The sequence below is a fragment of the Sciurus vulgaris genome (genome assembly GCF_902686455.1).
Source record: "Sciurus vulgaris genome assembly, chromosome: 9".
NCBI classification, from domain to species: Eukaryota; Metazoa; Chordata; class Mammalia; order Rodentia; family Sciuridae; genus Sciurus; species Sciurus vulgaris.
In genome coordinates this window covers 109,215,775-109,242,772 of record NC_136469.1, presented here as the reverse complement: position 1 = coordinate 109,242,772, position 26,998 = coordinate 109,215,775, and the positions used below count along the sequence as shown (strand labels likewise).

Below are 26,998 nucleotides of genomic sequence, written 5' to 3'. Positions count from 1 at the left end.
GTCAAATAACACTAGGCATCTGCTCTGGGCTTTGATGTTTATGCATTTTATGAAGTGTTGGTTTGAAATAAGCTGGTTTATAATATATTTCTAAATTAAAATTAAGGCAGAGGCAGGCTGTTTTATTTCTGATACTCAAAATTCATTCATGTAAAATGATAGGTGTATTAATTACAGCTTAACAATTATTGATTTAATTTTCATATCTGAGATCACAGAGCCGGTAAATGGCTATATTAATCCAAAGTTCTTTAGTTCCATGTTCATTCATTAATCACTGGCAGCATGCTGAATGTATCACAGCAAATAAAATGATTTAGCTATTGGTTTTTGTCTTCTACTTGAGTGAAGAAAATGTCTTTTCAGAATAAGAGTATCAATGAATTTTTTACTAAGTGTTACATTATGAGATAATTATACATTAAGAGACTGGGACTTAAATTATGGATAGACTTTAAGTGCCCTGTGGTCATCATAATCAATCTGCACAAATACTTATAGCTGCAATGAAAATGCAGGTAAAATGTGAAACTCCATGACAATGGGTTTTTGAAAATGCAGGTAAAATGTGAAACTCCATGACAATGGGTTTTTGTGGCAGTACACACAAAATGAGGAAAATAATATGGTTTTTAAAACAACGTTCTGTTCTTCCATTATTGCAAAATAAGTCACAAGTTGTACCTGGCACATAATATGTTACTGTGTGTCTACTATTTAATATGTGTGCTGCTTTTATCTGGTCAAATTTTATTTTGTAGTCGGACTCTTTAAACAGTTATACTTGTAATAGTACAAAGAAGTATTTCCCTGATTTTTTTCTCATAAACTTGACTTCTGTGGTCACTTTCCAGAGGACCTTATATAAATAAGATTTCTACAATTTTAGGAGTATTAAAAATTGCACCATTTTTCAAATTAGGCATGTGTCAACCACTGTACTGAGTTTTGTATATGTATTCTGTATACTGCGTACATATACAGAACTCAGTATAGTGGCTGACAATATGTATATTGTTCTATGTAACGAGGAAGAAGCTGACATTTATTGCTCATAGTCACTTTTTGACAAAGCTGGGATTCAGATAGTGGTTTCTTCAAAGGACAACTTTTTCTTGTGAAATGTATTCAAATAGGCTTTTAAATTCTTTATTGTTTATTGTTATATTTAGTTATACATGATAGCAGAATGCATTTTGATTCATTGTACACAAAGGCTTTTAAATTCTTAACAAAATCACACCTTGAGTTAGGGAATTACAGTGAGCAATTTGCTGAACAGCTTGAGGACGCATATCTAAACTAGTCTAACAGTGATTGTAAGGAAAAAAATAATTATTTTAGACCTTTAAAGCATAGAAAACCTGTGAATAGTACACAAAAACAGACATCTTTGGCTTTTTCTTTATGGTATATGACCTAAAGTAGTTAGGGTACTTTGCAGTAAACAATTCTTATCACCAGAACTATTAGTGCAAGATACTACTAATTCACTGGCTAGTTAAAAAACATTTATTAAGCTATTAAAACATCATCTGGAATTAAAATAAGGCAGCATTATTTTACACTAACATTTTTTTTGTTTCATTTTAAATTTATTTGCTAAATATTTTAAGAGTGTAACTACATTTCAATAGCAGAAACAAGCATAAATAAGGCTTCTATAACATGGGCTTATAAAATGTGAGATATGGATAGGACAGGGAGCATTTTGTTTTCAACTTCCAATGGAAGACTGAGAAACTATAAGTAGAGGTACTATCTTTTAACTTAAATCTCCTAATTGCATGATGGCAACAAACCAAAAGAAATATACTATTAGGTGCTGGAATTTTCCAAATGCATGTATTCTTTATTTCACTTCTGGAAAGAAAATTTAGATAAATTATTTATTATAAGTTTTATTTGAAGATAGAAAATATATTTAATTTGCAATTAATTATGCAAAATTATGTCAATCTAAAATAGTTTACAGCAATTCCTTTTATATATATACTTCATATTATTTTAGGCATTTTTTAATAAGGAATAAAGCTAATCATTTGTGAATTTTAACAATAATCAGAAAATATTCTTCAAAAGAATTTCCTAAAGTGTGTAGCTAGGTATAAAACTCATAATTTGCAAGATATTTTATTAAGGGCATGAACCCAAGTCATTAAATAAAAATAAGCATATTTGTAAAAAAGTGCTGTATAAGAAGGTAAGCAAAAAGCATGCACTTAACACACTTTCCAAAAGATTGTAAACTAAACTTTTAGGCACTGTCGTCTCTTCAAGTGTTCTTTGCCAACAATATATAGCAGGACTTTTAATGTCCAGAGGCTACTACCTCAGGAAAATGACCAAGGCAACCACATGCAGAAAAGCATGTGTATAATGAACAGAAAATAAGAGAGCATTCCAAAAGTAAAGGTTTGCAATGATAGTTGACACCTGAAAGACTTGGAGTGTCTTCTCGCAATTAAATAAAAACCCATTTCACTAGAGTCATGTCACAAATGGTTCCTGATGTTCAGAATCTTTTTAAAAACAGTCATTCTAAAACAGGCAGACATTTCATTTCTATGCTTTTATAGGTGGCTACATAGCTTCTGTACTGCATAATAAAATAGCCAACCAATTTTAAGAGATTACTTTTCCTAAGCCCTAGTGTAAAAGAGACACATTCTAAATATGGAATGTTTAACACATATTAGATTTTTAAAATTACAATCTTCAAAATTTCCCATTTTATCATATTGCATAGCTGATAATTCATCTAATAAAAAAGTATTTTCTTTCAAGCAGAATCTGCTCCAATCTCCTTCAATTTCCTTCTTTCATACTGTGTAGTGGATCCACAAGTTTATTGTGCACATGCATTAAACCTTAAAGAAAAAAAGCACAATTCTAGTTTTGTTTTAATTCTGAACTCTCATTTACTTTAGAAAGCAAAAGATATAATAAGTATCTTTGTTTCCATTTGATACAAAAGTCATTTATTGAAAAAGTACAAAATGTTTCAAAATGTTAAACTACCTGGCAAATATCAATTTATAATTATTAATGGAACAATGTAAATGTAGAATGTATACGGGTACTTTGGAAGTAAACAGAAGTAGGAGCAGTTCTTCAGAGCATTACTATGTCAGGATGCCAAATTTGAATATGACTTGCTTATTAATACATTCTAATTTTGTTTAAAAATTTATGTTGACATTGATCCTCTGGTAGTTCCTCTACTAGACTCTAGAAAGGGGCTTAGAACTACTACACTAGGATAGCTTTAGTCCTCCAACATATTACCACAGGCACTGAACTGGTAAATTGTTTTTACTCTTTAAAATTATGTATTTATGAAAAGAGTTGATTACATATTAACCATTACAGATTGAGGAAAGTTTCCTAAACCAATACAGAAGATGCCTGTATTAAACACTAAGTTAGTACAGAAATTTAGATACTAAATTTAAGCAGAGTTTAAATTTCATTTTGTAATTGGCATATATACTTGTGAAATGTTCTTACATAGTAAAGCTTCTTGGGAAATAGCATCTTATAGTTATTAATGTCTTAAGGTATTAGTACTATATTTCTTTGAAAAGAAATAGTTCTAAGAAGATTATCTTTGACAGAATCAGTCAACTGAATATTTTATACTTTGGAAGTTAGAAAAATCAGTTAAATTTTCTAGATCATTGTGAACACAGGCTAGGGAAAGGCACTTGTGACTTGGTTACTACAGAGTCGGGGCTGGGGATAGAACTCAGTTGGCAGAGTGCTTGCCTCACATGCCTGATTCTGTGAGTTCAATCCCCAGCACCAAAAAGAAAAAAGAGGTTTGGAGGTTACCAAAGAGTATGGAATTCTTGGTTTGGAGAGAGAGGATAAGTGTTAGTAAGTAGATATTCCTTGTCAGGGAGGCTGAACAAAGCACCCTAAAATCCAAACAGTGAGGGAGACCCACTTCTAGGGTATAAGCAAGGAATCTGAGATGAATTCGGGTAGAAAAACCCTCAGAGAAGTCTTCAAAGGGGGAAGCATTCCATTTTCTAGTGCTACAGAAAGTAAAAGAAAGTTAACTTCTCAACAGCCTCCTGCAAGGATTAATGAGCACTTCAAAGGTCCAGTGAAAGAGGAACAACAAAGGGTAATTTCAGTCATGTAATTTAGAAGATGAATCATTTTCTAGAGGATCATTTTGTGGAGTATAATTTTTCTATTATTTGCAAACAACTTTTATCATGGGTAGAATACATTACAGCTTTAAAAAACAACTTAAAACATCAAGATAAACATTAAAAACCCAACTCCTTTATAAAGTTTTTGTTTTTTTAACTACACTCTGGAAATAACTTTTATACCTAAGACTGTTTCCAAATGAGAAGTTATTTTAAAAATTCTATTAATTGCTTTCTAGCTAATCAATAATTTACTATGGCATCAGGTAAAAACTGAGAAATTTCTACATAAAAATTCATATAAATAAATAATTGGTACTTAAGTCATAAACAGAAATAAATAAATTCTTGATAAAAAATTATTGATAAAAATGCACCAGACTTCCTAACATTACCAGAAGAAATGGTATATGTCATAGTTTCTAAATATCAATGTATTTACAGAATAACTTTTACTTCTATGAGGCTATGGGGATGGGGCCTAAAAAGGAAGTAACAGGAAAAAACAAAGTTCACCACCATGAATAATGTTCTGAAAATACACTAACTCAAAGACAAAGAAGTTCTAATTAAAAAGCAAAGCCAAAAAGCTTATAGTGAATAAAACACCCAAGCATTAAACTTTTAAGTGATTAATTTGTATCTTTCAAAAGGTACATAGGAAATAAGCTTTCACTTAGTAATAATTATTACTGTTTTGAATTTAGCTAACCTAGATCTTTTTCAGGAACTAAATAATTGAAATCTTTACTAAGATTCCTGTTGGCAGTTTTTAGTGAGGACAGAAGAAAGGCTAGTGTTGTAAATGAAATTTGAGAACTATAGGCAAAAACACCCAGAATAGTATCCTCCAGTTTTTGGATGTGATATAATGGTAACTCAATTAGGATATGCCAAATACATAAAACTACATTTGAAATATGTGCCACATTCATGAATATTCAATTACTCTAAATCAAAGTACTTAAATATAAAGAAAGGCTTATATACCACCAAGAATAAGATCTCAATTCTACTTTTCTGACAGACACTGATATTCTAAAACCTCTTCAGTTAATACATACAGCTCTAAAGTAGAAAGTACAAGGTACTCTTCAGGCAATGCAGCTATCCTCTCATGAATAGTCTATACTTCAACATGTTTCAAAAGAACTTAGAATTTCTATACTAAAAGGACTAAACACACTTAACAAGTACTTCTCCTCTAGTTTAAATTCTCTAACCCCTGCTTACATTTTTATTGGATGCAATGATTATGGTATGGGAAAAACAAACAAATGTGCATCCAAACAAATGATTTGGATGATACTATATTCAGTTTATTCCCCTTCTGGGAGGTAGTATAACACAGTGGACAAAAACCCAGACTCTAGCTAAGTCTGATTTTAGTTACCTAGCTCTGCCCACCTAGAAGCTATATGACTTCAGGTAAGTGATTTATTATCTCTGTCTGTTAAGCCTATTAATTCATTTGAAAATGGGAGTATATGAAAACTCACTTTATAGCATTGCCATCAGAATTAAGTATATCAATAAACATAATGCATTTAGAACAATGCCTGGTCATATAAGTACTGGCTATTATTAAGTATTTTATTTAAGTATTCACCAAAAGGTAAAAATAGTCTGATAAAAATCAAGTTGTAATGAAATCAGACTGGTACAGACAGGGTCTATCTGGGGATTACTGGTACTAAATGCCCTGAAACATGCATTTGTGAAAATTTTCATGAGGATTGCTTATATTAACTTTGAAGAATCTAATACATGTGATGAAATCGGGAGGACTCTTTGGAGATGTACAGATAAAATTCCATTCAAGAGCTCTGTCTACTCATAGTTTACCACTGAGATGCTCTCTGTTTCTATCTGCAAAATTACAAAGAAGCCAACATTTGTTGTTGTTGCTCTTGTTTAATTGGATATATTTGTGGTTTGGTAAAAACTAGCAATTTAAATGACAAAAGATATAAAAGATGAAGTATTACATATTAAGAAAATGTTTAAGTAAATCATAATGTATCTACTTAACTAGCCATTAAAATGCTTTTTAAAGAGTTATTTTGTAAAATAGGAAAATGCTCACAAAACATAAATGAAAATGCAAAATTATACAGTGTTTTCAAAATTTGTTTTAAAAATATGAGATTTTCAGTGTTTTCTAAATTTCAATCATTTGTATTCCAATCTAAATATTTTTGCCATATTTAAACATGTATATTAATTGTAAATTACTGATTTCCTTTAAATCAAATTATAATTTTTAAGATTATGTGTACTATATTTCTGAATATGAGATTCTGTATACTGTAAGACATAATTATTTTATGTACCACTAAAACAAAATGCTATCAGGTATACTATGACATGACACCAATTTTAAAACACGCTCTAACTTCAGAAAAGAATGCGTCTTAGAAGCAATAAAATATGATAACTTTCTTAACACCTTGTCTTAAGCAATGATATTCATGAAATACAGGCTTGATTTATTCCATACATTTTTAATACCTGTTAAACAGAGTACAGTAAACAATTAAAAATGTATATTTATTCATGTAACAGAAGTAGCACAAGTACTATACACTCTGTGAATCACTGACAAATTTACTACCAATTGATTTTCAATATCAGTTATATAAATATAGGTACTTTATAAAGAAATATTTATATAGCTTGTTTGTGTTTAGGTTTATATATGGAGTTCACTCTTTTTTGGTACCAGGATTGAGCCCAGGGGTGCTTAACACTGAGCTATATCCCCAGCCCTTTTTAATATGGTTTTAGAAACAGGGTCTCACTGAGTTGCTTAGGGCCTTGCCGAATTGCTGAGACTGGGTTTAGACTCAAGATCCTCCTGTCTCAGCCTCCTGAGTTACTGGGGATTACAGATTTGTGCCACCATACCTGGTAATGGAGTTCACTTAATCAGGGAATGGACTCCACATTTAGCATAGTCAAAAGTCACTTGAAAATCTCCTAAACCACCCATTATGTCAAGTATATGCAGTGTTTTATATATAATAAAATTTGAGAATTACTGAACTAGACTACAGAAAAAAGCAAAAGCACACAGAACTTTGGACAATCAAACTCCTTATTTGCAGAGTTAATTCCATACTGTTTCAAATTTAGTGCCATTATAACTTTAATCTACAGGAATATACTGGTTTGAAATTCTTAAGATTAAATTAGTGGGAGACCCAACTTAACCACGAATTAGGTTCTAGGTAGAGGTTAAGATGGGACTTGTAAACATAAAACAAAACCAGAAAAGACAAAAAATGGACTTCCTATGGGGTTATTTAATATGGTAAATTCAATATAACAGTAAAATATTTTATGAAATTTTGGATTTCAAGAAATGGGTTTACTGAAAATACAAGTAAAGAGATTTTCTACACACACACACACACACAAAGAACCTACTCTGAAAGCCACTATTATCTGATGTGAGAATTTTTATCCATTCAAATAACTAGCCACTGTATCAGCACAATTCCAGTTTTCAACAGGCCACAGTGTAGAATTTATACCCATAGTCATATTAAATTCTGTCATCTACAACAGAACATCTCACACTCTGCTTTTGATATTCAATGCTCACCTTTAAAGTATTTCACAGTTTTAACTCTTAATTCTAAAGTAGCATCTTCATCACATACAAAAATAGTTCGGGGATGCTGCTGGAAAGCTGAAACAGTCCACATGTGATTGACTCCTTCTTCTATTGCTTTGTACAGGGCAAATGCCTTGTGTGCACCTGTTATGAGGATCATCACCTAAAAAGTCATGAATATACCTTGTTAATTAATAGTTCAATTAGCGTAGACAACTCAGACATGTAAGTGCATACAATAAGTTTATTAACATGCTGAATACTGATGGGTAAAAGAGACCTGGGAGAATAAGAAAAAGAGTATGCCTTGCAAAAGGAGAATTATGGGTCTTCAAAAAATTTACATAATTTGGAATGATACACGAAATTGTTCTAGTTCAGATACTATGTCAGAAAGCAATAAGACTCTAAAACAACAGATATTTAAAGAGTTATTTAAGATCATAACATTGAACACACATGTTTATTCAAAGTTGTTTCAAACAACTGAATTTAAGAGAATTAGGGATTCACTTAACACAGAAATTGCCTTTTCGGCACTTATAACTGAATTACAAGTAAAAAATAAAAAAGACACAAGTTCTTGGTCCTAAATCCCTAAGTGCTTGTGAAGTAATTCAAAGAACACATGCAACTGTTTTAAGTGTATGCGTGTCAAAATGAATCTTCCCCTTATCATTTTTTAGGGAGCAAGTCAATCCTCATTTTACAACCCAGAATATACACACAAGTATATGTAATGTTATGAATCTTTAGGTAGGCAAAATTTGCCTTGTAATTAAAAAAATAACATTAGGTAATTGCAGTTCTAAAATATTTATAACACCATAGACATTTTGTTATATGTATGCAGGCATATCATATAAGTAGATCTAAAATAGAAGGAAATTAAACATTAATAGATCAGGATATTATGACACTTCTTTTTTATCACAATTATTAGTTGATTCTCACTGTGAAGCTATATCTCGATTAAGTCCAAGTCCATGAACATATTAAGATATATCTAATGGTTTTATTGATATATCTTGTTTTTATGTATAGGGACATAGCTCAACAAAAAATTTAATGTAGCTATAAAGCAATCTCTTAAAATATTCATCTTTTAAAACATTCATCTTTTAAAGCATTTACTTTTAAAACAATAATTAACTAAGTTGATATAATAAGATAAAACATTAATTTTCTAAATCTATAAATTAGTTTTCTTGCTGGACATTAATAGCCAATGGTTATTTTAAGACTAATGTATGTACTATGGAAGGAACTCCATAATAATAGGTTACTGGGAAAAAACACCAGGCAGTTCTTATGCATGAACTGATATTTGAGAATCAATGACCAGCAGATGTTTCAATGATACAGCCTCATGCTACTCTAAATAATAAATGTATTGCCAATAACACTATTTTAAAAGGTTATGAGATAAGCCTGATTTGTATGGGTGATAGTTCACATTTAAGCAATCATTCCATAAATAAGTAGATATTTATATGTTATTTAAAACTGTATTTTAACCCACCTGTATCCATTCCTGGTAGGTATTTAAATAAAATGTAAGTTTTACTATGTGAGGAAATTAAGGATTAAGATTACCTAAGGAGATAACAGGAAGTAGAAAATATAGGATTTTCAGGTCTTAATTTCTAAGTTCTTACCCACCATACAGTCTGAATGGCAATGATGCCAGAAGATGAAATATAGAAACTATTGTACTCAATGTAGAAAATACAATATGTACAATACATAAAAAGTAATAAAGTACAATGATGACATGAAGTAAACACTATCTGGGGGCGTTGGGAAAAGCATTAGAGTAGCTCCTCTAGAAAACCAAGTTTAAGGATAAACAGACAATCTCTAAATAAGGGGGCCTTTCAGACATTTAAGGATGGTCAATAAAAAGCTAAAAGTCTGGTAAGGATGGGGCACAGGGAAAAAAGTAAACAGCTGGACACTGGTTAAAGTCAAAGACTTTTTGCTAAACAAGAGGCTAGATTTGATCTCAGATGAAATAATAAGGGAATTAGAGGACTCATAATTACACAGATAAATAAACTGAACAATGTTTTTGAAAAAACTTACTACAGGCAGCAATATAATGAACAGGTTGGGTAAAGACTCGACACAGGCATGATTTATCATGGGACTTGCAGAGAAGATGTTGTTTTCAGCAATTACAAAGTCACAGATGATCTGTGTGACCTTCAGTCGGGCAGTGAAAAGCTGATTTTAAGTTTTATTAGCTTTCCCGTAATTCATTATAAGAAAAACTATGCAAATAATTACAATTAATAAAATAATTCTAAAGATGCTACAACAGTTAAAAGCACTTTTAAGTGTCTGTTTTTGGAAATCACATTCATAATACATGGCATTATTTTTAAATATAACTTAGTAAAAACAAATTTTAATCCCTTCTGGGCAAATTGGCTTTTGGAAAATAGCCTAAAATCAACGAAAATTATTTCTAGTGGTTCAGGTAGATAAACAAGCTGTACTGAATAGGACCAATTTTGTCCAAAAGGGATTGTGAATATAAGTTTTTCATTCAAACTATTACCAGCAGTTGCTTAATACTTATTATATGACAGACAGTATTACGTAGTACATATACATGACTCATAAAATTTATGGAGAGTATAGATTGGTGAAGAAACATATTAAATCAGTAAACAAATAATTACAGCAAAATAATTACAAATTAAACGCTACCTAAAGGAAAATGTCAGAGTGTTATGAGAGAATAAAAGAAAATGATTTTGCTTATAAGGATGATGGTAAAGAGAGAAAGGAACATGAAAATTAAATGGTGCAGTGTTAGTCATGCAAGGAGTGGAAAAGAGCATTGCAGACATAGTGTCAATATGAAGACACCAAAGCAAGGAAAGAGTCTGAAAACTGAGGGTATTGGCCTTTGAGTTTCCTTATCTAGTTGACACATCCAAAGTCTTGACAAAACCTGAAATAACTTCCAAGGTGTGTACAGAAGATCCTCATTAGCTGACTGCCACAAGTGAAGATATGTATCGATGAACTCACTGCTTGAACTTAGTTCTCTACTTAAATCGTTCCACTTAATAAAAGCTAAGCACATGTGCTCATAAAGAAAATAACACCAAAGAACAGTTCATATCATAGTTAAAATCACTAGCAAAGAGAATATGAATAAATTAAAACCATTACAACTACAGGTAGAAAAAATCAATATACTTGCTTCAAAACAATGTTATGAAAAAAATTAATAAACTAAGATAGGTTCTTGGCAAAACGATGTAGCCCTGAAATAGTTTTACCAAAATATTTTCCTTATAGTTAGAAAAAACAGGTGAATGGCATTATAATTTTGTTGGAAAACTTAACCAAAAGGAGGAAAAAAACCCCAGTTATTTGAAAATTCTCTGTTCATTCTAAAATTGACATAAGAATTGCATTAAAACTTACATCTTGTTAAATATTAGAAATGACTGTTTCATTTTTTAGAAATAAAATTGTTCTAAATATTTTTTCTAACATATTTACTATAAATTTCCTTGATTAAAAGGTGTTTTTCAAATACTTAGGATATTTAGATGATGAGAAATTTCCACATATTTCAATAATAGTTCTACTTGTATGTTCAACTCTAAATATAATTACTTATTCATATAATGTGTACACTTTGAGTCTATATCATCTTGCTACCAGAAAATAACTGATTTCTGGACTTCCACATAATTTAACCACTAATAATCATAAACTGACTATAATATTTTCTGTTATTCTCAAGGAAAGTAATAACAAATAAATGTAAAAACTTAAAAATTGGGGTCTACTTTTCAGAGCATGCGCATTGTTAAGTACACTAAATTTAGAACAGATCTAGTGCTAGATGGGTAACTTTTCAACCAGAAACCGACTGGGCTATCCTCCATGTATACACTAAATCATCCTGAGGGCTCCAAATTATATAGTGTGCTACTACTACATCTGTCCCAGTAGTCCTTTTACAAGAGAATTTCAATTAAAAACAAACCATGTGGTTTGATAAGATTTTTAGGACCTCCAACTATGAAGCAGGAATAATCAAGTGAAGCAGCACCTCAAAAAAGATGCTGCTAACTCTTCTTTATAGCTCCAAAAGATAAAGTTAGTTGATTTATAAACATATCTGTGAGACTGACAAAAGTTGCTGAACACTAAAACAATTTATTAAAAATACTGTGATCAAATATCAATCTGAATAATTACTCCAAAATATATAAACAATCAAAAAAAATACCAAAGAGCATATAATTCTACTTCTCTAGCGTCCATTACTGTCCCCACACCAACAGTGAGAGCCATAGTTGGCACTTTTGAATAAATCTCCATCAAAATATTTAGCATTTGCCAAATGGTGTCCATGCTAGAGTCTTTAATCTTGTCCTTGAAACTAAACTGGCTCCTGGTTCATTGAAAGCAATATGACCATCTGGACCCATTCCTTTCAAGAGAGAGAGAGACCAACACACACATACCAAAAAAAAAAAAAAAAAAAAAAATAAGGTTTTTACCATATAGTGAATAAGTTGTCTCAAAGTTTAACATGGTTTCATGAGCAAAGAGATAATCATAAACACACACACTTTACCTTGTGTTAAGTTATAGCTTAATTTCTAATATTGCATTAAAATATGTGTTTCTGCATTTCATTCAACAAAATATTTCCATCTTTTCTATAAGCACAACATTGAATCTGGTATGATTCCAATAATAGCAGTAAAATTAAGTTCCGCCTTAATATAACAGTTCATAACAGTACGTTCATGTTGCATTACCATAACACATACTTAACAATATTATGAGATGGCAAGATTAGGCATACCTACTTCCTGCCTCCTCCACTTTTTGTTAAGGTAACAGGAATCTTTGATGTTCCAGGTAAATTTAAGAGACTTGGTTCAAGATCACAATTTGGTAAATGCTACGACAGACTCAAATTCAAGTCTTCTGATTCCTAAACCCATGGTCTTTAGACTCCACACTTTACTTTGTTGGTTCTAGTCCAGATGGGGTATAAACTAGTAGACTCTCTGCAGTATAGTTCCTCTATTATAAAATGTATACATGGGACACAAGATAACATTTTTGTTGCAATAAAATGCAACCAAAATATCTCTATTCTGCATTGTAATCACACCAAAATATATAAGCATAAAAAAAACCTATTAGGGCAGTAACTTTTTTCAAATACTTTTTACCTATGGCAAGAAATAATATTTAACACTATTATGTACACATACACACATCACACACACACACGCACGCACACACACAACTGTCTAAAATATAATTAGAACAAAATCACATGATACTATTCTCAGCCTTCGTGGGAGCCCATACAAGCCATTTTCCATTACATTCCATTTCATTAACCAAATAAAAAGGATGTGACTAGCTATATGGGTTTCATGATCTAATAACGTGTGACAACTAACATTTGAAAAGCATTGCTTTGAGGAGGCCTCCAGGCAGCTCTATTACTTTTGGATTGCCTCTAAAATATAAATGAGAACATGGTATTCCTTATTTGAAGAAAATGGGAGTCAGTTCTTTTCACAAAGAATCAATAAAATAAATAGTTTTATATGCATATTCTAGTAGTTTGTCAGATTTATGGCAACATCAATCAAAAACTACAACTGCAAGTTCTCTAAGTCATTAAAATATCTTTTACTCTTGTATGCTACATATTTACTTGAATGGTAAGATAGGTATACATCACAGATATTTAGCACACAAATCTAAAAGAATTTCCTGGATCAAATCAAGTTAAAATATGACAGAGAATAACCTAGTTTTGAAGGATGAAGAAAAAATAAATAATCTACCAAGCAAATACAGATCACCAAAGCACTAAAATATAGAAATTTTTAGTGTGGAGACATACATTTTTTTTTTTTTTTTTTTTTTTTTTTTTTTTGTGGTACTGGGGATCGAACTCAGGCCTTGTGCTTTCGAGGCAAGCACTCTACCAGCTGAGCTATCTCCCCAGCCCGAGACATACATTTTTAATGTGAGGAACTACATGGGATTAATATGCATATTACTTCAACTACTAAGTCAATATTTGCTTGTAACTTTTAATTATAATTATACATTTCTCTGTATTTGGAAAAAATGGATTTTCTCTTAGGTATAGATATACACAAATATTTATGTTCATATTTATATTTCCATTTAAAAGATGAACTAGGAAATGATGGAACTAGGAAAATAAAAGCTCCAGAAAAATGGTTAAGTATTCCAAGATCAACATTGGGGCTCTCACTGGTGATTTGGGCCATACAGAAGTGTGCAGCTAAGCTGAAATTATGAGTAAAGTTAAGAGAAAAGGCTTGACACCTTTGCTTACTGGACATGAGTAACTCAAACCTGAGGTCCCTGATTATATATATTATATAAATAATTTGGCTAATTGCTATTTGGTCTTTAGGTTTAAATTGAGATATCAGCATCTATAGGAAACAGCTCAAAAACCCATTGTGTGGCTTACATGTCCTTCTTAGGTTATTATAGTTCTTTTTTGGGGGGTGAGGGTGGGGGTACTAGGGATTGAACTCAGGGGCACTTGACCACTAAGCCACATCCCAGTCCTATTTCGTATTTTATTTAGACAGGGTCTCACTGGAGTTGCTTAGCACCTTGCTTCTGCTGAGACTGGCTTTGAACTCTAGATACTCTTGTCTTAGCCTCCCTAGTCTCTGGGATTACTGGCATGAACCACTGTGCCTAGCATGTTATTATAGTTCTGTAGGTCGAATGTGAAGTTCCTCAGAACAACATGTTACACGCAGGAGGTACTAAGTAGATAATGGCTTAATAAATAAATGGATGATTGTTATTTTTTGGTAGACTCGATAGTTTCTCCCACCTATTGTTCTACTCCCCTCACTACACAGGCTCAATTATAATTCCCTATGTCCCTTTTAGGTAGAGATTATAGTCTAGATATAAGCACTTGCCCCAGGATGAACAACAAATCTATAACTGCTCTCCATATAGAAATCTTGACCTAGAATACAAAAAGCAGACATCTAGAACTGAGGCACAGGACTATAACACTACGGAGAAAAGGAAGATGAGTTCCTACTTTTGAGATCTTAGGTTCTCTGGCTCTTATTTTTCCAAAGATTCAGTTGTTTCAATTCTTCCTTTAGTTTTGAGTCCCTGCAGAATCATTCCAACTAATTAACTTCTGGTCCCATTTGTCTGTTCATATTACTGGCAACTAAAGAATTCATTCATGTAACCAAAAAAGTTGAAGTTTTTCCTATTGCTTTCACTTAAAAATGTACTTTAAGATATTTTTTACATTAATGTATTTTATTTATAAAATGCCATGTTTGTGTACCTTCTTACTTGGGTACATTAAGAATTCCTATTAGACCTTACCCTCTCTTTGAACACTTTTGCCAGTAGAGGAAGAATAAGAACTTTTAAGAGGATGTACTTCCTCCTTTCTTTTTTCTACCAAGAGAAGAAAACTCCTGCTCTAATTCCCTGGAACGAGCAACTGCAGATTAATATTCTTCAGCTCTCCTAGTTCTGTTTCCAATTCAAAGGGGAGGAAGAGAAACCCCAATCTGGCTTCAAGCCAACCTGCAATCTCTAGTCCAACTTTACCTTTAATAAAGTTGATATTTTGATCCCATTTGGCACAGTTCTTAGTGTTTTTATTAATCAAACCCTGTAACAAAAGAAGGGTAAGTGGTAAGACCCTAATACCAAGCTTCATCTTGAAAAATCCAATGATAACAAACCTAGATCAACAAATGAAAAGAATCAAATGAGATTCTTTCATGAATACATATCCAGTACATAGGTTTTCCCAATAGAAGAAGAAAATGTAGTAAGCTAACCCTTCTCTCTTCATGCAGAGTAATTATATACTTTATATGGTATATATACAATGTTAGACCTGGGATCATCAGACTATAGTGAGGATGTTAATAGAAAAGATAAGGGAATTCTCTGAAAAAGTTTGTCTTTGTTTCTCTTTCTCTCTTCTTTTTTCTTCTTTCTATTTTGTTGTTGGGGAGACTGTAGGAAGCTTAAGAAAAACTGGTTAAAAAACTTTTTTTTAAAGTAGCAAGAGTTAGTGATAACTATAAATAATTATAATTTACACTCAATCTACTGTGAAAGGAAAACTGAGGTGACTTATAGTAAGGAAACCTACCCAAAACATTTAGCTAAAAAGACATGAGAAATGACTTACAGTTGTAGGGAATGAAAAGTGTTCTACCAAAATCTGGGATAATCAAGCTCTGGCCTTTAAAATTACACTAAGCTATGAATGCTTACTGGAAAGCAGACAAAGAACAAAATAGGGAGACCTAATCACATCTTTCTCCCAGGAAACTTCCCTGGTATTGGATTCTTAAATATGATCAATAAATTAACAGGGAAACAAAATTCCACAAATGAAGACATTTTTTTCCAACAGCCATGTTTAAAAATTAACCTCTAACAACTAACCTGCTTTCTTTGGCCCAAAGAAATGAGTGAAAACAATGCTCAACAAAAGTAAGATGAACAGTTTAGGTTAGTGATCCTACTTCATTTTGGTATGGACTTCAGATAATCTAAAGAATGGGTGGTTAGTATATTCCCTAAACATTCTCAAACATTTATTGTCTCAGGTGTAAATGGTAACTTATGTCAAAATGATCCACACATGCAAAACTGGAATGTGTAAGCACTCCTTAGGTTTACTTAAGTAATGTTAGTACATTTTATTTAAAACATATATAACTTTCTATTTTGAAAATCAAAATAGTTTAACTTGGATTCTTGCTCACATAAATAGCCATTCCATTTACACAAGAAAATAAATGGTACTGGCTCTGCTACAGGGATAAAATTTTCCTCAAAGAAAATTTTAAGTAACCTCTTACTAATTCAGGAAAAACCTCCTCAGGGAATTAATTAACCAAGAGACATGTCACCAGTGATGGATTAGAGAGAAGACCAAAACTGAAGAAATACTTATAGAGTAAGCACAGTTTTTAGGTATTTTAAACATGTTGTAATGTGATTAATTTTCAAAGATTTTGGAAAAATTGGTATTTTCTTGTTTACAGATATAGTGAACTTCAATAAACTTACCAGGGACATGCAGAGAGCAAGTGGCCAAAATGTGATTAAATTTATGTTTCACTGTAAAAACCCAATTTTGCCCAAGAGCAACCAAGTACATCAAATATACTCAGTCATTCCAACCTTAAATTAATATATTTCTAATTCATGTAATTATGAGTGCTTTTCTAATAAGTAAATTATAAAATATATACACAGGTAATTTAATGTTAATTTAAGGCATTAGTGTTTTTAGTTGAATACTAAAAAAATTTGATGAAAAATAATTTTGGTTTTAGCTTAGTTGATATTATACCCCAGATGGCAACTAGCTAGATGTCGCAGATGCTTTGTACTGATAACAGAAAAGCATGTTATTACAAACTAAGAAACTCCTATTTTTAGTATATTATGCATACACATATACACACACATACAAATATAAATATACATATATATATACATAAATTACAAGTGGAATCTGGTCAGTTGAACATTCATACACTGTAACTTATTAAAATAATAATATAATTTAATTCATACTATCTAAAGGTTGATGTTAAATAAAAAATCTTACATCATTCTAAACTAATTTTTCCAAGTGACATGAAGCAATTTAAGTGATCTGCTACAATCTACTCATTTCTCATGCAAACTTTAAGATTCAACTCTAATTTGATAAATAGGCTATATTGCAATATTAAATATTAAAAAGTTAAAGTTATCATTTAGGAAAGTAAACAGGTCACTCATTCTTTATGATGTGGTAAACTGTCTGCTTTAAAGAGGTAATTAGAAAACTGTAACAGAAATTGGGACCTATCTCTCAAGATACAATTTAAGCAATTCTTTAATATTAACTATTAGAATTTTAAGATTAGTTTTGACAAAAATAAAAAAAAATGGAAGTCAGTCTATTTCTGGGTATTATGCAGAAAGTTAAGATAATTTTTTAAGTTTAAAATACGTAATTCAAATATTAGCAAATAATTAGTGACAAAATCTGCTTGCATACCTCCAACAAAAAGATCTATTCCTCCAGCTTCTTTTATTTTCTTTTCAAATGCATCACATTCTGCTTGTAAATCTGCAGCATTTCCATCAAGGATATGAGCATTGTTAGGATCTATATCAATATGCTTAAAAAAGTTATTCCACATATATGAATGGTAGCTTTCAGGATGATTTCTTGGAAGTCCTAAATGAATTTAATAAACAAAAGTAACTATTTCCTGAAGTAAAGGTAACTTTTCCAAACTGTATTTAATTTAAAAGTATTTGTTACATGCTTGCATTATAACACATCACAGGTATGTAGTAACACAAATAACTTATAATATGTCCATGAAATATTATTATTCTCATTTATAGATGAGCAAGTAAAACACTGAGAACTTTTCCCAAGTAGCTCAGAGGGGATGGAATACAAATACAGACAGCCCAGGCCATGTGCACTTAATCACTACACATTTCTTGAACACATGAAATTTAAGCAGTGAAGCTAATTTATATGTTAAATTAACTGTTCAATTGAAATGTTGGCCATGCTACTTCTCTATTTCTCCCATATCTGTGCAAAGTGTATTGAATCATAATCATTTGGGGGCATCACTTATGCTTTCACTTAAAAGTATATTCCCATATTTATATTTTAACACAATTTCTATGAATCAGAAATATTCCCAGTTAAGCAGATAACACTCAATATATTATAAAAGCTTCACAGCTACATATGGTCTTATCTAAAAATAATTTTTAATAATTACTTTTATATACACTAATTTATCCCTACACACTGTTTTAACTGTGCCTTCAGGGAAAAAAAGAGAGAAAGATAATGAGAAATGTGAATGGATAGGCTCAAGTTTCATGACTTGTAAGCGGCAGAGCTTAGGATATGAAATGCAGATTTTTCTGATTCCCCCTCCTGTATTCTTTCTATTATGCTGTGCTCTCTATATAAAAATACAAAATTTTATGTGAATTCCCAATCTCATCAGAAGCAGTATTTTCCTATTTAATTCAGAGCATAAATTCAATGTATTAATTTCTAAAAATATATTCATTTTATTAAAAATGTAATATGTGATTCAAATATAACTTACCTACATATTCATCCATGTTAAAAGTCTTCACATATTTAAAAGAAAGGTCTCCACTCTTGTGATATTCTATTAGTTTTTTATAACATCCTAAAGGTGTACTCCCTAAAACAGAAAGATTCATTTGCTAACATAACTTGAAAATCCATCTTAAAAAAAAATTTTTTTTTCTATATGCTTATTTCAACTATTCTTTTCTTAATAATATTCTGTATTTCTAATTTATTAGACAATTATTACTCTAAATACATATTCAATTTAATACACATTAGCTTCTTTACAAGCTATCTTAAAATTTTAATAAACCAGAATTTGTTAAATAAAGCTGGAGATTTTTCTATAAAAAATTAAAGTTGGGAAAATTATTGCTGAGTTGTTTGGTATTTAAAATTGCTACTACAAATTTTAAGACTAAAATCTTTTAGAGAGCATATTTGAATTAAAAAAACTAAACATTCCATTTTTTGAAAAAAACAACAAAACAAACAAGTTCTAGTATAAATTGATACATAAATAGGGTAGGTGTTGACCATTTAATGAAATCTAAAGAGAAATAGTGCTAAATTTAAGTATTGTCCCTACTTTGAATTTTGAAACTGATAGAGTGAGGAATTGTAGTGCTGGGGATTGAACCCAGGGCCTTGTGCTGGTGAGGTAAGCACTCTACCAACTGAGCTATATCCCCAGCCCAGCCCTACAGCTTTTTAACTAGAGCTCCTGTTTCTCAGTTCATGTTATCTTCTGCACATATCAACTAAAATGTGTAAATGAGAAAGAAGTGTTAAGTATTTAAAATAGAGAGAACTTCTAGGAAATGGGATCTTGGCAGTGAGTACTTGATTTTAGTTTTTTATAATGTGATTCTTTTCCATGTTTTATAAAATTAACTGATACTTGGTAAGAGATTTATTTGTTGGTGATTCATAATATGACACAATAAAGAAACAGATTTAGCCACTTGGAAATGGCCTCCTTTCTTTGTTTTCTAAATTTGCTCTGTTTTTTTCATTGGAACTCCAAAGTAGATTGTTATCAAGTAATCTGAACTTCCCTATTCTGATTGGAGTATTGATTCCTAGTATAATCATCATCGAAAAAAAATTAAAAGCTTGCACACAAAATACATGCCTAGGTAGCATGTAGAAGTTTGTTAGAAATTAATAGTCTCTGGACAAAAAAAAAAAAAAAATCAAATAAAAAGAGTAAAAGAGTAAATTTAGGTGTAAAAAACTGCCTCTTATTTGAGATGATGGTTACAGAAATTACTATAAATAATAAACACCACATAGGTTCAGAAAACAGAAAAATAATTTTCTGAAAGCTGAAAATGTTATTTTAAACTGCAATTAATAATGTAAAAATTATGTGGTTAAATTTTATAATTCTCTCTCAAAGAACTACAGTTCGCTGACATGAAATCTAAAAGATGGATAAATATGCTTCTCTTTTTCCTTTCCAGAAGCATAAATGAATCTTGTTTTTTTCATTGTTTAGAAAATTAGAATATATGAATAAAAAAGTGAGAAGATGTCACCATGGTGATGACAAAAAATACATTAATTTTCTACCTTTTAATCATACAGATAAAGAAACAAATGAAGGACATGGTACAGAAGAAAATGGTTAAAGAAATTTTAATACTTTCTTTGCAATAGTCATTTATTAATATTTAGTAACATTTAGTAAGTCCTCACTATAATTCAGATCAAACAATGATTGCCAGGACTTTTTCTATCTGAGAAGGACTGATGATATAGGGATAATAAGTACAAAATAACCATGACACAAGGAAAATCATAACTAAAAGAAGTCTAGTCAAAAAAGATTATAGTATTGCTGGTTAGAGGAATAATTAAACAAAAAAAATGGCATTTCAATGAAGTCTTGAAAAAAGTCTGAAATTCTGACAAAGGGCACAGCACAGTTGTGACTGAAAACAGACCAGAGATAGGGGAGGAGGTCCAAAGACAGCATCTTGTGTTTTTATACACCACCTCATGTAAATCTTACAACTTTGGGAAATTGACACTATCTTTTTCATTACAAATATGAAAGAATTGATAAAAAAGAAGAATTTGTCAAATATCAAATGGCTGTGAAACCAGAGATTCAGATCTAGATCTATCTAGTTTCAAAACTCATGGGTTCCCCTATATACCATGCTAGCAACATGAGTGAAAATGAAGAAAAGCAGCCAGCAAGTTTAGGCTGATTCTTTGAACTACAAGCAGTTCAATTCACTCAATCAATTCAGTGTATGGGAATGGTGGGAATAAGATTGGGAGGTAGGTCAGGTTCTCAGCACACAGACCTTTAAATGTCAAGCTCATTAATGTCACTTCAGTAAATACATACTGAAGAGCTATTCCCCAGCAATCGTGCTGAGTAGGAGGATAATTATTATATAGCATGTCACCTGCAATCACATATATTTATGTTCAAATTTTAAAAGCAGTAGGGGAGGGGAATATAATCATCATGTCGTTGGTCAATGAAGGTGAACAGTGGAAAATGTCAATAAGAGGTTTCCAGAGATACTCCCCTTGTAGGGGTATTACTTAGCAGTTATACTACCAAAATTAAAGCTAAAGTTGTAGATCTATATACATAAAAACATGTTTAGCACTGCTGCCATTTAAAACTCTGAAGCCTTTCTGTCCCCAAACTCATATTAGTATTTCTTTCTTCATGATAATTAAAATAATGTGATGGATACAGATAGGCTTAAGAGTAACCCAGGATAACAGTATACAAACTGATACTATGAAGCCACATTCAGTGACCAGCCTACATAACAGAACTGAGGGTGCTGCTATGAGTGTACAGTACTGGTGTGCATAACTGAGAAAAATCCCTCTCTGCCATTCTCACCAACATCTACTGTCCCATACTAAAAAGGAAAAGGCAAAATAACACACAAAATCAACTTGAGAAATATCAGTCATGCAAATCAGCAATGCAGAAAACATCTGTGACTAGCTTTTATGTAGATGGAATGTACAGTGGGAGGATTATTAAACATTATGAGAGCGGGGTGAGGTGGTGCACACCTATAATCCCAGTGGCTCTGGAGGCTGAAGCAGGATGATTGCGAGTTCAAAGACAGTATCAGCAAAAGCAAGGAGCTAAGAAACTCAGTGATACCTTATCTCTAAATAATATACAAAACAGGACTGGGGATATGGCTCAGTGGTGGAGTGACCCTGAATTCAATCCACGGTAACCCCCAAAAAGCAAAAACAAAAACAAAACTCCATTATGAGAACCTTAAATTCACAGAGTTTTCAGTATACAGGGGACTTGTGCACATACTATCTTAGTTAAGCCTCCAAGTAGCATTTTAGGTTATTATTATTCCTATCTTTCTTACAGGTAAGGAAACCAAACCAAGCTTTAGGAATATAACATAAATGCTGTAAAATCACCAAGAAGTGGTTCTGACTCTAGGTTTAACACCCTTGGTAAAGTCAAAGGTTAAAAACATCAAATCAAGTGCCATAAGATCAAAAATGACACTTCCTGGTCATTTTTAAAGACAACACTAAAGAAAACCGAATTCAATAAAATATGTAATGTTTATTCTGTGATAAAGAAATAGTCTTCTAATTTTTCAATTGTTAATATTCTATAGTTGAAGGAAAATAAACAGTAAAAGGCTAATAAGTAAGAGATGATGACAAGTGAGGTAAAAATAAGAAGCAGCAATACATACTTAGGTACCTCCTATGATTAAAAAAGAAAGCTAAGGTACTAAGAAATTATATTAATAGTGAAAATAATGCCCCTAAAAATAAATAACTTATAGAAACATGTGCAAAAAATTATGATCATAATTTGTTAGGAAATTTCCTACTGCATTTCAGAATAGTAGGTGAAACAATTAAAAAAAAACAGTAAAAAATGTAGACACCAGACTAAATATAAATTTCTGGCTTTACAATAAGCTATCAGGTTCAATCAGTGTTATGCAAGAAATGAATAGAAAAAATATTTTATTAAGAGAAACCATACAATTTCACAATCTTGGATAACCAGGGTATCTAAAATTTAAAAAAAGTGGTTTATTACCTGTTGGTAAGCCCAGTGTAAAGTATCTGTCCTGTCCAGGTTTGAACTGAATGATGCGATTACAGATGTATTTGGCTGCCCATTCACTAGCCAAGTCATAATTATCAAGAATTACAAGCCTCATTATAGTGACACACAGCTTCCAAACCAAGAAGTTCCAACCTGAGAAAAATCCATTGTAAAGCACTTTAAGTATTTTACAGACTCAAATAGAAGTGTAATATACTGATGATTTTAAAAAGGGAATTATTAAGAAGAACATACACAAAATATAATCTATGCTTTTAAAACAGTAATAATAGCCAAGCTCTTTTGAGCAGATTGTATATTTTAGACAGCGGGTCACATCATTTAAATAAACATATTAATCCTTACAACAATATTGGAAAGTATAAATAAAATGCCCACAATTTGAAGTCACACAGGTTGTAACAAAGCCAGAATTCAAATTAAGGCATTCTTAATATAAAATCCACCACACTACACTGCATACAGGTATAACATACCCTCCTACTAAAGCAATATAAAACAATCCTAAAGAGAAACAAAGCAGTAGCATTTGTTGATTACAAGTTAGTGGTAATGATGATTACTAAGCAAATTTCAAGTTATTTACTAAAACTCAGATTTCTGCCTAGGAATAATATAATAACCAAATCTCCTTTCTGTTAAACAATGTTTAAATCTCACTCAGGAATAATTCTCATCACTAGCTATACATCATTCCAGATATCTAATGCAAAGAAATAAATTTTAAGAATGAGATAATATTAGAGAACTGCTTCACAAAAAAACAATATAAGGTTCTAAAAGAATAAAGAAACATTATTATATGAATATTGAAATGAGTTGTGGACTGATCTACCATGAAAAATGTGGATTTTAGCCGTCTTAACACTAATTTACATCTCATGATTTATGTAGAAATGTGATTTTTATATAGTCAACATTTTTAACATATACACTGTATTCTAAAACAATAATTCTCAGATTTTAAGTCTTAGTTTTATATTGAAGTGGGTCAGTCACTAACACCAGTTCTTTCATGGCATAGCTTCAGCATTTCTGAGTTCTGTACCCACATACTTTTCAGAGTATGAAGTCAAATGTTTTAAATTAATGACAGTAAAAGATCTTATTTCAATGACTACATGGAATCTAAGTGATGTACTTAAGAATATGATTTAGAATTCTGATGTAAAAATTAAAATGATGATAACCATAATCTAGAATTCTGGCATAACAAGAGATTAAATAACATTTATGTTGTCAAATTCAGCCAAACAAATGGATTCATCCTCTTTTCATTAATAACCTAATATCAAAAATAATTTCAGAGTCACACCAAAAAAGGAAAAAGAGTTGCTGGCTGATATGACCATCAAAGATACATACTTACTTCTAATAAGAATATTCTGCAAGTTGATTATTAATAATAAAAAAAACTAAGGAGTAGGAAGGACATTAGATCTTTTCAAGTTTCTTCTAGGTCTTGGGCATACTATGTCTTTTCTTAGCTTAACCGACTTACGAAGACCTACTATATACTAAGCACTATGCTTGGTTCAATACACACAAAAGGCATAGAAACAACTTAATAATTTCTGAGGCTGAAATTGTCATCCTTACTTTTGAGATGAAGAAAACTGCAACTCTAAGAAATTTATTGCTTAAGTTATTAACACTATTAAGTTTTAGACCGAGATGGAGATAAAACAGTGTATCTGATTCCAAGACCCACACTCCAAATATGCCATATTGGTTGAGAATCACTTAAGATGTTTGTTAAAAATACAAATTCTCAGGCTCCTCTTTCTGGACAGTGTTTCAACAAATGTGAAATGGAGTCCAAGAAAACTGTAGAAATATCACAACTGATTCTTACAATTTGGTTAAATATGGAAAAGAACATCAAACATTTCACTGCAAAAAGATTCAGGCAAGTCTCTCTGACCAAGGTACAGGCAAGTTTTGGTTTGTTTCCTTTTTTTTGGTACTGGGTTTGAACCCAGAGGCATTTTACCACTGAACTGCGTCACTAGTCCCTCTTTTTTTTTTTTTTTTTTTAATTTTGAGATGGGTCTAAGTTGCTCAGGTTGGTATTGAACTTGCAATTCTCCTGCTTCAGGCTCCCAGGTTGCTGAGCTTACAGGTATGGTCCACTACACCTGGCTTGTTTGTCTACTTATAACTCTGCAGAGGACATAGACTTCACTTCCAAAAGTCCTAACCCAGAGGAAAGAAGGTCTTCAAAATTTTAAGATGTCCCCTTTTCGGTTTTTGCCAGTCTTCAGATATCCAAACTGCTGTGGCTCCATGGACTTCTCTAGCATCGTGACCAGATGGCATTGAAAAAACCAGAACAGCACTAAGCCCTTCCAGCAGGTGCTGATTCATTTCAGATGTGCATCACTTAGGGAACTGGCAATTGAACACAAACCTGTGAACTTGAGAGAGATGGATGGGAACTTCTATAAGACTTAGGATACACTGTTAGTTAGTGGAAGGGCCAGGACAAGAATCTAGATTCAGAATCTCTGCTCTAAGCATCTCTCTTCAGCACCATGTACCTGATCTGAAAAGGCTTCTGAAGCTCAGACCAGAAAGAAGCACTGGCGGCCTGGCCCTACCGGCGGGCGCCGGATCCTGAAGAGCGTCCAGAGGCAGCAGAGAAGCCTGTGGCTCCTCCGGGACGGCGGGGTCTGCAGCCCACCTCCACTGCGTGGCTGCTGGGCTCAGTCACTCCGCAAACTACCGCGAATGCAAACAAGGATGGCTGTCACAGATTTCTAACGATGTGGGGAGAGGAGTCAGGAGAAAGGCGCGAGAGAGGAGGGGACAGGAAAGCCTCTCCCTGTGTCCCAATTCCGGAGTGGACGACCAGCCAGGTTTTAAAGGGTCTAGGCCTGGGACCCACAGGTCCACCTCGCGCCTCCAGGGACCCCCCAACCCGCCCCGGATCTGTTAGGCACAAAGCTCCACAGGGGAACCGCCAGTCACGGCCCCGCCCGAGGCCCCTCCTTGAGCCGATCCCCCAACTCACCAGCGGACTCTCTGGTTCTTCTGACGTTGGAACAGCGGGAAACAGCAGCCCTGAGCAACCCGCGAGCGACCCCAGCCGGCAACCAGGAGGGCGAAGCCGGAAGACCCGGATGCAGATGAGACCCAGTGCAGGGAGCGCGGCGTACTGCGCATGCGCACTACCTCCGACGCTTCTGGTAGGAACAGTTTAGTGAGAACTAACCACTGCCTACCTGGTGGTCTTGGGTTCCTGGGTTATCCTCTTGACGCTGGTTTCTTTTCTTTTCTTTTCTTTCTCTTATCTCTCAGAAATTGAACTGCATTAGATTCCTTAAATGTATAATATTTATGATATTTCCCATGCAGGACGGTAATGCTTATACATTAGGTTTTTTTTTTTTTTTTTTTTTTTTTAATAATGACAGTATGAATTCATCTCTTTATTCCGAGCCATTGCACATAATGACACTAAGACATCAAGCCTTTTGTGTCATAAAAACTCATCAAAGTTAAGTTTCCAGAATGGCAAACCATACACCATGGGAAACCCAAGAGTGTCTTAAAAACAGGAAATGGATGAGATTACAATGGTATGACTTGTGCTGAATGATTCTTGAACAGAGGGAAGTAGAAATCTACTTTGCATGGATATCACTGATCTTTGTAGAGGAAGAGAAAGGTATTGTTAAATAAGCAACAGTTACTCAAAAGGACAAAAATCTTGTCCTTAACGTGTCTCATTGAAAACCATTTAGCGTTCTGTTAGGAACAATACACTGACCGCTAGCGTGAATGACAGACACTCAAAATCCAATGAGAACTATAAAATTAAGATAAATGTGAATATTATTCCCCTAACTTCTGATCTTCAGTTCTGAATTCAGTCTGTTCCTCTGGTTCACATACCCACCTTTGCTTATGTC

The 26,998-nt window shown here is 32.5% G+C and overlaps 1 protein-coding gene across 1 annotated transcript; it reads right to left on the bottom strand.

Annotated features, from left to right (window-relative positions):
- Positions 1-2,583: 2,583 nt before the first annotated feature.
- GNPDA2 (glucosamine-6-phosphate deaminase 2) lies at positions 2,584-26,206 on the bottom strand. Its single transcript, XM_079153055.1, is given in 9 exon segments — positions 2,584-2,870; positions 7,771-7,945; positions 12,064-12,123; positions 12,125-12,158; positions 12,160-12,247; positions 17,900-18,082; positions 18,990-19,091; positions 23,055-23,216; positions 26,098-26,206. Coding segments are annotated over 8 exon segments (828 nt in total). The 5' UTR covers positions 23,179-23,216; positions 26,098-26,206; the 3' UTR covers positions 2,584-2,808.
- Between the last annotated feature and the right edge of the window lie 792 nt (positions 26,207-26,998).